This window comes from Terrapene carolina, unplaced genomic scaffold, assembly GCF_002925995.2.
Source record: "Terrapene carolina triunguis isolate 2854851 unplaced genomic scaffold, T_m_triunguis-2.0 Scaffold236, whole genome shotgun sequence".
Lineage (NCBI taxonomy): Eukaryota > Metazoa > Chordata > Testudines > Emydidae > Terrapene > Terrapene triunguis.
Genome location: NW_020664587.1, coordinates 11552331 through 11564127, shown reverse-complemented (window position 1 = coordinate 11564127; position 11797 = coordinate 11552331). Strand labels below are relative to the sequence as shown.

Below are 11797 nucleotides of genomic sequence, written 5' to 3'. Positions count from 1 at the left end.
TTATTTATATAACCCTTTTGCTGATTTTTAAAGTGTTACATAAACAGAACAGGTGAAATATTATCATGTAAAGCAACCATAAACACATGAAAAGACCTAGGTTTACAATTTATGATGAAAACTCTACTATCTACACAATATACATAGACATAAAATGTAAAAACTTAAATATCTTAGAAATAGTAGCCAATCGGTTGTTTTAATTGTCATATTTGAATTCAGCACATCAAAATACATAATAAATAGCACATTTTATCTCTGAAGCAGAGGACTTCTCAAAAATTGTAGACCAGTGTTATTTGTACTGTTGTATGTGGGATTGTGTGTGTATATATGGTACAGGGATATGATTTGATGTGCAGTATGGGTGTGTAGTGTATGTGTCCAATAGAACTCACTAACATTCAGGTTGAATACAATGAACCTCCATTTGTAGGAAAATAGAAAGTCCCATTTTGTTTGAATGCATTGCTCTTTGCTGGACGGATGGATTTGGCTTACTTACTCCGCCGTTTACAAACATGAGTTAATTCCGCTTCACAACACCAGCAGCTTATCCCCAAAGTCACACAGCAAATCAGCGGTGAATTAAATCCAAAACTCCTGACTTACTGTCCCAAATTACTCCAAGCTCTAGCCAACACTCCCTACTTGGAGGTGTTTCTCTTTGCCTGTTACTTTTCTTACATTAGTACATTACTTAGGTTGTAAACTCTTCAGGGCAGGAACTGTCTTTTCATTACGTGCCAGGTGCTGTACAAACACAATGGGGCCCCTACGCACCACCCACAGTATAATAAATAATATAGCAATCATCATGTTATGTTCTACATCTTGCTTTGGAAATACATATTTTCAGTTGCAACAGAGATCAAACCCATCTCTATGGTTGTTCACTGACATAAATGATTGAGACAGTTCCACTACATACTGTTATGTCCATCAGTGTCTTGTAAGACAGGGAGCCCGAAGGCACCTAGCAAGAGAGGCTCACCGAATGAGGCCACGGGTGATTTCTGTATTCGGGATATCAAGCAGTGAAGGGCTTATTTCTACGGGTGCCCTGGGGGACACTGGGCTGCAGACATGAGTGTGCAGAAGCACCCGACGTATAGGTTAGAGAAGAAAACAAGAGTTCTTCATACATTCCTACTCTGTCTGTGTTTGCACCGACAGTGCCTGGGCTCCTGGCAAGCAGAGGACACAGCATGGGAACCGAGCAGCAAGACTCCCTTAACATACGGAACGGCAGTGAGCAGGGACCTTGCAAAGAATGAAAGGGGCGCCCTGGAGGGGGAAATCGCATCGGGCCAGTTCCTTGCCTTTAACCGTCTTACCAAGCTGCAGGGCTCTCGAGCCTGGCTGGAGCCCAGAAGCTGAAACTCAGCGAACTGGAGGGGTAATGTCCAGTGCTAACATTATTTCGTTTGGACAGTGTAAAAAACTCTTACACGGGAAAACCACAAACCCTCCCCCATTGGATAAAGAGCAAATGAACCTTGGCATCACCGGGCAATGGGTGCATTGTGAATCCACGGACAGCGTGGCTAGTACAGGACAAACTCATCCAAAAAACCAACAACAAGGAGTCCGGGGGCACCTTAAAGACTAACAGATTTGTGGGGGTTTTACCCACCAAAGCTTATGCCCAAAGAAATCTGTTCGTTTTTAAGGTGCCCCCGGACTCCTCGTTGTTTTTGGGGATACAGACTAACACGGCTGCCCCCGATACTTGTCGCTCATCCAAAATTCTTTGGGGAGTTTCAGATAAACAGCGCTGCAGATGCTAGAGGCTCGAAGGTTAGATTCTTCCTTTCCTTTAGCCGTGATGGGGGAGCGGGAAACATTAGCCTTAGTTTGGCATTTCCTCCAGGGCTGGCAGTTCACTATTCCTTCGCTGGGGGCTGGGGTGAGTTTCTGTTTGCTTTTCAGCTGGGAGGTTTATGGTGCGGATTAACCCCGGTCATTAGCACTTCCCAGCCCCAGAGCCCGGCACCAATCATCCTCACCCCCTCCTTGGCCATTCTGGGATTAGCCCAAATTTGCAGACGGGGTTCCCCCTGTGGCCCCAAGTGGGTGGCACGGCTGAGATGGGAGCTCCCGGTGCCTGTCTCTGGAGCTGCTGGAAGGACCCTGCTGGGCTCTAAACCCACCTCCCCGGTGCATAGGTGCTGGAACTAGAGGTGTGGCTGCCCCCCCCCCCCAGTAGCTTCCATCATATCCAGGGTTCACAGTTTGGTTCAAGGGCTCTCGCACCCCCCACCCCCACTGTGCAAATTTCTCCAGCCCCCCTGCCCCAGTGCGCCCTGACCCCCATGCCAGCCCCCCCACCCCGCACTGCCCCTCCCAGGTGCTGCCGCCTTACCTGTATTCCTCCTCTTTGCCCACGTCTATGGTCCCGTCCGACTCGGAGCCCGACCAGCTCTCCTCGCTCAGCCTCTTCATCCTCCGAGACAGCGGCAGGCAAACAGCCTCCTCTGCACCCTCCCCGCACGTGGGGCTGTATGGGGGGGGAACAGGCTGTCCCGCACGTGGGGCTGTATGGGGGTGTATGGGGGGGTTGTCCCGCACCCTCCCCGCGCGTGGGGATGTATGGGGGGAGAACAGGCTGTTCCGCACGTGGGGGCGATCGGGGGTGTATAGGGGCTTAGAGGCTCCCCCGCATGTGTATGGGGGGGAGGCTGTCCCGCACCCTCCCCGCACGTGGGGGTCTATGGGGGTCGTGGGAGGGGGGTTGGGAGCTGTCCCACCCTGGCCGGGCGCGGTGCGATCAGTCCTGTCTCCGCGGCCCTGCTCCCCTTCTGGGTCTAGGAAGGGAAGAGACGCCCCCCCCCCCCCCCTGGGAAGAGGAAATCGCCCCCGACGCCTGCGGGCAGCTCCTCCGCCCGCTCCCCTCCAGCCCCGTCTCCCTCTGCTCGGAGTGACGGATCGCTCGGCTGCTCCGGCTTTCCCAGGTTCCCACTCCCCTCCTGGCCCCCGCCTTGCCGTCAAAGGAGCAGCCCGTGTGAACCGACCCGGGTGCCCCCCCTCCGCCCCCCTGCCCGCCTCGGTGATTGGTCCGCGCCGCGGTTTAAAGGGACCAGTGACCTCACTGGCAACAGAAAACCGTGGGAAAGCGATGGGCCTGATAAAGCCCTGGCTTGTTGCAGGGAAAAATCAACATCCCGCCCCACACGCACAGCCGTCGGCGGGGCTCCAGCGGGTCCAGAGCCCTGGGATTCAGATGCAAACCAGCTTCGCCTAAGCTCCGGGCTGTTTTCAAAGGGCTCCGTGGATCAGTCAAGGGGCAGAGGCTGGGCTGGTGCTTTCAGTCCTAATCAGGTCATTAGAACAGCCACACTGGGTCAGAGCAAAGGTCCCTCCAGCCCAGTGTCCTGTCTTCCAACAGCGGCCAATGTCAGGCGCCCCAGAGGCAATGAACAGACCAGGGAATCACCCAGCCATCCATCAGGTCAGGACTGGAGCCCCAGCAGCCCCTGGGGATGAGACACTCCTAACCCCATCTAGCTGCAATTCAGAGCAGGTATTCTTCCCAGCCGGCTCTCCCTGTGCCTTGTCTTGTGGCTCTTCCTTTGTGACCCCGGGGACCAGATCCTCAGAAGTATGTAGGTTCCTAATTTCCATTGCCATCACTGGGAGTTAAGAGCCTAGCCTAGCTTACCCTTTTGTATCCTCTTGTGAAACATCACAGGCCCCTGTAACAAATGGCTTTTTCATCTCTCCTTGGCCACCTCACCTGCACTCTGCCCCCTAACTCTGTGTATTCTAATCTCTCAAATCCTTGAGCAACTTCCAAGCAGCTGCTCTTAAAGCAAAGAAACCTGCCAACGGATTTCTACCTTCTTTCCTGCAAATGGGGCCTTCCCCCCAGAATGACCCATCCTACATCTCAGATCAGTGTCACATTCCATAGAGCTGGGTGGGGGATTATTTTCCTGCCTCGTGGGTGTTTTTGATATTTTGAAAATTGTTCCCATCCTGAGTTGGGACCTAAAGTCAAAATCTCAATTTTTTTTGTCCACTGGGGGGAAAAATGGTTTGGGTCAATCGAAATGTTTTGCCTCAATAATTTTGAACTGGTGTATTTTCAGTTTTGACACCTTTTTTAAAAAAACTGTATTTTAGCTTAAATTTGAAAACAATAAGCTGTTTCAAACTGGAAAGCCAGACTGCTTCATTCTAAACATGTCAAAATGAAACACGTCAACAATTTTAAAACCCTTTTTTCCAAACTCTTTTTTTTTAGTACATTGAAACTGACCCGCAAAAAGCTTCATTTTGGATGATTTGGCATTTTCTGATGAAAAAAACCATTTTATGAAAAAATTCCCAACCAGCTCCATTCAGGACCGAGCAGATTTAAGGTTTGGTATCCCATGAACCATTAAGACGAGCAACCAGGGCTTCATTCCAACAGAGAGGAGCTGAGATTCCCCACTCTCCAAAGGGATATTGTATTTGTTTCTAGCCATGATAAATTGTGAGGTATTGGCCCTTAAAAGCATGACATGATTTACAGAAAAGCTCTTTTAATGGGGTTTCTAGTTATAAATTTTCTCTCTCTCTCTCAGCCTTGGACTCATGATACTAAAGCACTTGGATTTATATGCAGAAGGATATGAAAAATACTGCACCAAACTTTTTTTTTAAAACTCTCCAAACCAGGCTGTATATAAAAGGCATGTCATAAACAGAATAAAGGAGGGTGTGCTGTCATATAAAGGCTCCCTTGCCACTTTTTTGGGTCCGTCTGCATGATTTACTCACTCACAAGTAATGATGTAATGGCAAAAGAAAACGTTAGTCACCAGCGGTTGGAACAATTTGCAGCCCACTCACTCCTAGGAGTATCAGCCCTAGGATGGATATTGTGTTACTGCTTTGAACGCTAGTTCAATTACTGTCGTCTACATGGCGACCCCATGTCTAATTAGGTTAGTCCCAGGATATACATGGGAATCTGCCTCACGCCCTGCTTTCTATTTCAATGCGCTATAGAGTTGGGTTGTTTCAACACCCTTGTTCATTCAGTCCTGCATCCATCCGCTCCCTGTTCCACAAAGTGTGTCCCAACCTCCCCGGGGGGCCCCTCTTCTGGGTAAGAAGGGAATTTACCCTCCACGCTCATGCATTCCTGGGCCTTCTCCAAGCATCGTTATCTGGGTTCAATCGTAGAGTAATTGGCAAGATGTTCTTCTAGGGTTACTCTTCATTATGGACGGAGCAGAGGCCATGGAACTCCCTTCTCTTGTAACCAGATCCATAGTCTAGCCCGTGCTCCTGGAGAGTAATTTATAATCACGTTGGGGACTGGTAGAGTGATCCGAGCCACCCCGGGATTAGCCGCTCTGTAGAACAGCAGAAACAGATACTGTGCAGAGCCCACTCACGGCTCGGTTCACTAGAGACTACAAGGAAAGATTAAGAGGAATTAGCTGCAGGATGGGGGTGCAGGTGTAAATAACTATTGTTCCTTTGGCTGGCTAGGGAGTGTGTGTGAATGTGCACACCGGACACATGGAGAAATCAGTGAGGGGTCTGGGGTGAAACACTCATTTTGCTGCCCACTCCCAGTACTTTCTTTTGTGCTCTTTTGAGCCGGGCTGGGTAAAATTCCCACCAAGGCTCAGAAGAGAACAGAAATCTGGCTTCTCATATTGTTCCTCACCGGGGGGGCTAAGGATCTACTGGCTCAAAACGTCTTTTCCTGCTTTGAAACGGCGAGCTCGAGTCACTAAATCATGACAAATGTCTCTGGCCACTCCTGACCTGCTCTTATCCATCACTCCAGGGGCCTGCCACCGCTTTGCCTGCAGTAGGGTGTATTCGAGGAACGCGAGCGCTTGGAGTTCCCAGTGTCTCTAGAAGAGAAGTGGATTTGCGAGGCGCTCGTTCCCACGTTCAACAGCAGGCCCGTAGACAAAAGGAGATCCGCGCAGCTCATTAGGAAGCTCTTAGAACTCCGTACGCCAGCAGAATAGAAGATTAGTCAGAGCTTCCCACAACCTGCCAGACAAGAAACCCAGTCACCAAGGCAATGAGTTTTCCCGGCTCATTCCCACATTAGTCAAACTTTTGAACTTTCAGGTATGGGAGCAGCTTCCCCTGATGTTTTGAAGAACTTCTCCTTCCTACATGCTCTTCCGTCTCCAGTGACTTTCCTCAGTTCATACCCTATCCCAGGTGTTTCTAGAGTGCCCATCACCATAGGATCACTAGTCCCACCTTGTGCCTCTCCCTCCCCCAGCTGTATGGCAATTTCCCATGGGTATTGGCTCACCGAGACCACCCTTGAGGGTCACCATCTCTAAAGAAAGCCTGGTTTTAATAGTCCATCAAGACCGCAATAGAAGTGACCTCACAGGGAAAGGGAGACCAGGGTTAGAATTGCTCATGAAAAACCCACATCTTTAGGGGACGTAATGTCTCAGGGAACAGGCCAGGGAATACGGAGCCTTTCACCACTATCTCTAGTGCAAATCCGGATTAAGTGGGCAGTGCCAGTCAGTGCCATCCAAGGATTGTTTGTTGCCCAAGGTGAAACAAGTTGTTGATGGTAAATTCAGTTTCTAGGGGATGGGGAGCATCAGCATAGGTTCTACCCATCAATCACAACCGGCTCTAAATGCCAAGGAATGAATAAGCCACCAAGACTCTGTCCCCTCCTTGCTGTCGGGGACCCTGTGGATAAATGATTCCAATCCCCAGGACTTTTCAAGCTGGCACTACAATTAAACAAACAAACCAGCCACCGCTTTGGGATTCCTGCCTCCCCTCCCCTCCCATTCAGCTCTGGGAAATGTCCCCCGAGAGCTGCCAGCTGTGAAAAGCGGCAGCAGCTGGAATGTGGGAGTGAGGGCAGAACTGATGGAAATAAAGCAGTGGTAGGCAGAGCATATCTGTTACCTTCTGGTGACCCGACACCTCCGGTTTAACCCTGTACGTGCCTGGAATACGCTGTCCACACAGCTTCTGTCAACATCAACTCCTAACCTCAGGTTCCACCAGGGACTGCTAGAGCAACAGCTGTAATGTCAAGAGTGGGGGCCTCGCAGGGGTATTTGGGACAGGCTTCCTGGCTGCAAACATGGCATCCCAGTGGGGAAATTTTCGTATTCCATGCTATGCGTGTGCTGGGGCTAAACAGAGGCCTTCAGGGGAGCTGAGAGAAACATCCAGGCGATTAGCTGATTTTTGAATGGACGTTTTCTTGAACGGACAAAATGTAATCTGTGTGTCTGGTCAGGTCTGGGACACTGCCCGAGGGAGATTGCTTACAGTGACACAGCTCAAAACGTTACACTCCCCCGGCCCACACACCGACACAATATGGAGAAGGCACAGTAAACTGTCAGAGACAGCCCAGGGAGAAAATGAAATCCCCAAAGACACCCGTGCACAAGATCACCTTTCCCGAGGTGAAAGCTTCCCAGCGCACAGCAGAAATGATTGTCGCCATTCTCCGTGGGGCACGGCTGCGTTGTCACTTTGTGTGCATGTGTCCTGGCAGGGGCTGGGGCTGGCTTCTGAGCACAACCCTGCTGCTAGCATCACCAGTCAGGCGGATCAGCTCTAAGCCCACTACAGGAAGTGTGAAGCTGCACCTGTCTGGCTCTCACCTCCTGGCATGCTGGGGCAGCGTGGAAGGCTCTGTTATCACGGTACAGGGGAGAGGAATTCTGCCTGATAAGATAGCGCTCGCCCCTCAGAGCTGGCACCCAGGGCCTGCCTAGAACCCACTTCAAAGTGTCTGTCACCAGCACTGGCCCAAACTGCCTGACACGGGGCTGCTGGCAGCTGTCACTGCACCTCGCAGATGAGGTGTAATACAAGACAGAACAGTGGGATGAGCCCAAAGCTCCACCGCAAACTGTCTACAGAGGCAGTGTGGCCTAGTGGATAGCTGACTGGGACTCAGGAGGACCTGGTTTCTAGTCCCAGCTCAGCCACTGGCCTACTGGGTGACCTTTGGTGAGTCACTTCCCCTCTCTGTGCCTCAGTTTCCCTAGCTGTTAGATTGGGGTAATGATACTGACCTCCTCAGTAAAGTGCTCTGAGATCTGACGAAAACTGCTAGGTATTATTAATTATGATTATTCTAGGAAAGATCCCCATTGTTAGCATTACGGTAGCATCCGAGGCCCCAGAAGAGATCAGGGCCCTTAGTGAGCAGAGAGCATTGAGCAAACCAAAAACAAAGGACAAACAAAGTTCCCTGCTCCAAGGAACTTACTGGGTGGAAATGGGGCTGCCCCTCCCTCACCCGTGAAACATGCCCAGCAGTAGTGATGGGCCCCAGGGGCACCCTGGAGGGCAGTGGGATAAGGATTTTCCAGGTGAAGCCGAGTCCCCGGCTAGCAGGATGGGCTCTGCTGCCTGGCTCCTGGGAGGCCGTACTGGAGATCACTGGTTCGAATGCCAGCAGGGTGTCTATTAGCACCCTGCCAGTGCTACTGCAACAGTGGGAGTGTGAAGAAGAAAAAAGTCGAGTGTAGACAAGGCCTAGGCACCCCTCTGGGGCCAGTCCTGAGGGGCTCCCGAGAACACAATGCCAGAACGTGAGAGTTTGCCCTGAACCTACTTTCCCTACCTCGGCCCCAAAATACCAACCCTCCAAGAGGAGTGGTTCCCTCCTCCCCACCCAAGTGATAATTCTCCACCCCCCTCTCCTGAGCTGTGGGAGAGCTCAGCCTAGTAGACAGTTTCACCGCTTGCGTCCATAGATCTTGCGAGTAGGCAGACGCAATCCCACCCCAGATGGAACGCATCAAGCCCAGAGCCTTTCTTCTCCGACCACTTCAAACTATCGTTTCTTCTGAAGCCACAAGAAGGCCCACTTTGTAAAGCAAATGAGTAAACATCAACTTAGCTTGAACGGCAAACAAAGGGGCTGGGACTGTTTTTAATTACTGGGTTTTAAAAGGGGCTGTATTCCGTTAATTACTTTCCGTTGTAAAACGTTCTTCTGCCTCCAGCCCTGATCCTAGTTGCGTTGCTGATGGCCAGATGGTGTTGGAAAGGTAACGAGGGCACGTGCATTTACAGGGTGTGCACGTGAGCACCCACCTGTTTTATCGACCACATCCTGCCCGAGATACGACGACAGCCCAAGCTTTTCAGAAGTGACTAGCGATTTGGGGCGTGCAGGGGTGTTGGAAAAATGTGTATAGTGGGGCGTTCCGAGAGCCACTGAACAAAACTGTAAACCCTGGATATGATGGAAACCACTTCAAGCCGGGGGTAGGGGGAGCTGCTACACCCCCAGCATCCCTGAGGGCATCTCAGTTTCCTTGCGACCCCAAGATGAGTGCTCAGCAAAGGGAACCTCAGCTGAGCACCCAGAATGTCTAAACACATTTGAACGTCTTGGCCACAACATTAGACTATATGCTAGTTGGGACAGGGACTGTCTTCTTGTTCCATGTTTCTACAGCATCTAGCCCTGTGGAGGCCTGGTCCGGGAGTGGGGCTCTTACACGCTATGATAATACATAATCATATGCATTCCTGGTCCAGAGGACACCGAAGTGACACTCTTGTCACAGACAGATCTTGGATCAATACTACCTACAAGGAGAGGCTGTGGGAACTGGGATTATTTAGTCTGCAGAAGAGAAGAATGGGGGGGGATTTGATAGCAGCCTTCAACTACCTGAAGGGGGGTTCCAAAGAGGATGGAGTTAGGCTGTTTTCAGTGGTGGCAGATGACAGAACAAGGAGCAATGGTCTCAAGTTGCAGTGGGGGAGGTCTAGGTTGGATATTAGGAAACACTATTTCACTAGGAGGGTGGTGAAGCACTGTAATGCGTTACCTAGGGAGGTGGTGGAATCTCCTTCCTTAGAGGTTTTTAGGGCCCGGCTTGACAAAGCCCTGGCTGGGATGATTTAGTTGGGAATTGGTCCTGCTTTGAGCAGGGGGGTGGACTAGATACCTCCTGAGGTCCCTTCCAACCCTGATATTCTATGATACCCAATACCGTAGTAACTCTATTCCCGGAGCACTTGGAAAGGAATTAAGTGTGTGGGGGTGACTTTGTGCATTCATACCTTTGCATACAGCACTGATTCTAATTGTGTCCCTGAGGGGTCAAAACCAGCTGGGAAGACCAAGCCTGTGCGAGTCTCTGGGACGAGAGGAGGGTTAAAGATAACGAGCCGGTGAAGAGCCATGAAAGGCGTCGTTAACAGAAACACCAACAGCCGGGAGCTGCTGAATGAACGCGTTGAGTACCGTAGGGTTGTCCCAGCGCCTGGGTATGGGGAAAGAGACTAGGAGAAAGAGTCCAGAGCCAGCTCCCATCGAAATCACGGGGAATCTTTCCCTTGACTTGCATAGGAATTGGAGTGGGCTTGAAGGGATGAAAGGAGAGAAAGAGCTAGAGACCTTAGGGACCCCAAGCAATGAAGCCACCAGAGGGTCCTCAAAAGCTTGGAGTCTCGCTGCTGCAACCAGAGGGTGGGGAAGACAAGCCTGGAGTCGTGGTGGAGGCGTCACCAACCAGGGTCCATTGTGTGGGCTCCAGCTCCGGGAGAGGTGGAGATGGGTTTCATTAGCAGAGATCACTGCGTGTCGGGGGGAGGGGAGGTGGCACCCCGTAACTGATGTGAGGTGGGTTCTTTCCGGAGCCCTCACACACCTGCCAGCAGGCTTTCCCCTGAAGCAGGGAGAGCTTCCATTTCCTCAGGGCGTGCACCCGCAACTTAGGCCTGGTCAGCGACTCCAGCTCTCCGTAAGGAACGAGGGGACGGGGCCTCCCCCCCCTTTTAATTAATACTTTCCAGACGGTCTCCTCCCGCCCTCCACATTCGCCTCCCTGCAGCGGCCCAAATCCATCAGCTTCTCTCCGGCTCAGCTGCGTTTGTTGTGGGCCCAGCGTGGAGGGATTTCAAAAGCCGAACATTTGGAAACTCTCTAAGGCAGAGGAAGGGAGCCTGGGGGCAGGGAAGCTCTGGGCTCCCTGGGTCATAAAGAAGGGGCATCATGACAGCCCCCCGTGCGTCTTTGCTCCTCCGGCGCACGCAGGAGCCCGCAATTCCAGCCGGGGATGGGAACATAGATGGAGGATGGAGGCTTTGGTTCTGCAGGAGCCACGTCATTCCTCTCTGGGCTTTTCGAAACGCCCTGCCCGCTGCAGGCCCGGGGAGGCTGTGCTGAAGTTTAATCACTAAGGCCAACCTGGAGCCAGGGGCCCAGGCCAACCTGCCTCCCGAAAGAACCCAAACTGGGCAGAAGCAGCAAGTCTGACAACAGAAGGCCAGAGTGGTGAAGAAAGGAGGAGAAGCAGGTGAAGGACGTGCTGCCCCCAATGGGGCCTCACAGGGATATGCTGGACATGGGCGAGGGGGTGGGGGTCCATGGCCGCAATTCCTTACCAAAGAGGTCAGAGCTCAGTGTGAGTTCAGGGCACAGACTCAAGTCAGTTCTCATTGGATCTGAAACAGTTCAGCTGGCCCATGTAGAAGCTACCACGCCGTGGGTCCCTCCTGCACGCTGTGACTTTCTCATGACTTCTAACCCCTGTGGACAGAGCTCAATGGACAATACTGCCCCTGTGGAGATGGCTACTCCCCTGCCACCCATGGCTACTCTCCACCAGGCTGTCCTGTCAAAGCATGGTAGCCCCTGACTGCTTTAAGCAGGATGAGTCACCATTTTAAAAAGAACATATATGACCTAAGGTCAAAGTGTCAATTATACATGGTTCTGTTAGGAATAAGAACAGGAGGAGTGGCTTACCTAGTGAGCTTCCTCCTTGCAGTGCCCTGCCAGTGCCAGCTGGGACCCCAACACTCTGAG

At 51.6% G+C, this 11797-nt stretch overlaps 1 protein-coding gene across 1 annotated transcript in view; it reads right to left on the bottom strand.

Annotated features, from left to right (window-relative positions):
• HEYL (hes related family bHLH transcription factor with YRPW motif like) overlaps positions 1-2816 on the bottom strand; it is a 15318-nt gene extending 12502 nt beyond the window's left edge. The window contains exon 1 of the mRNA XM_024202496.3: positions 2366-2816. Within this exon, the coding sequence (XP_024058264.1) occupies positions 2366-2445 (80 nt within the window). The 5' untranslated portion in view covers positions 2446-2816. The remainder of the gene's footprint in view (positions 1-2365) is intronic.
• Between the last annotated feature and the right edge of the window lie 8981 nt (positions 2817-11797).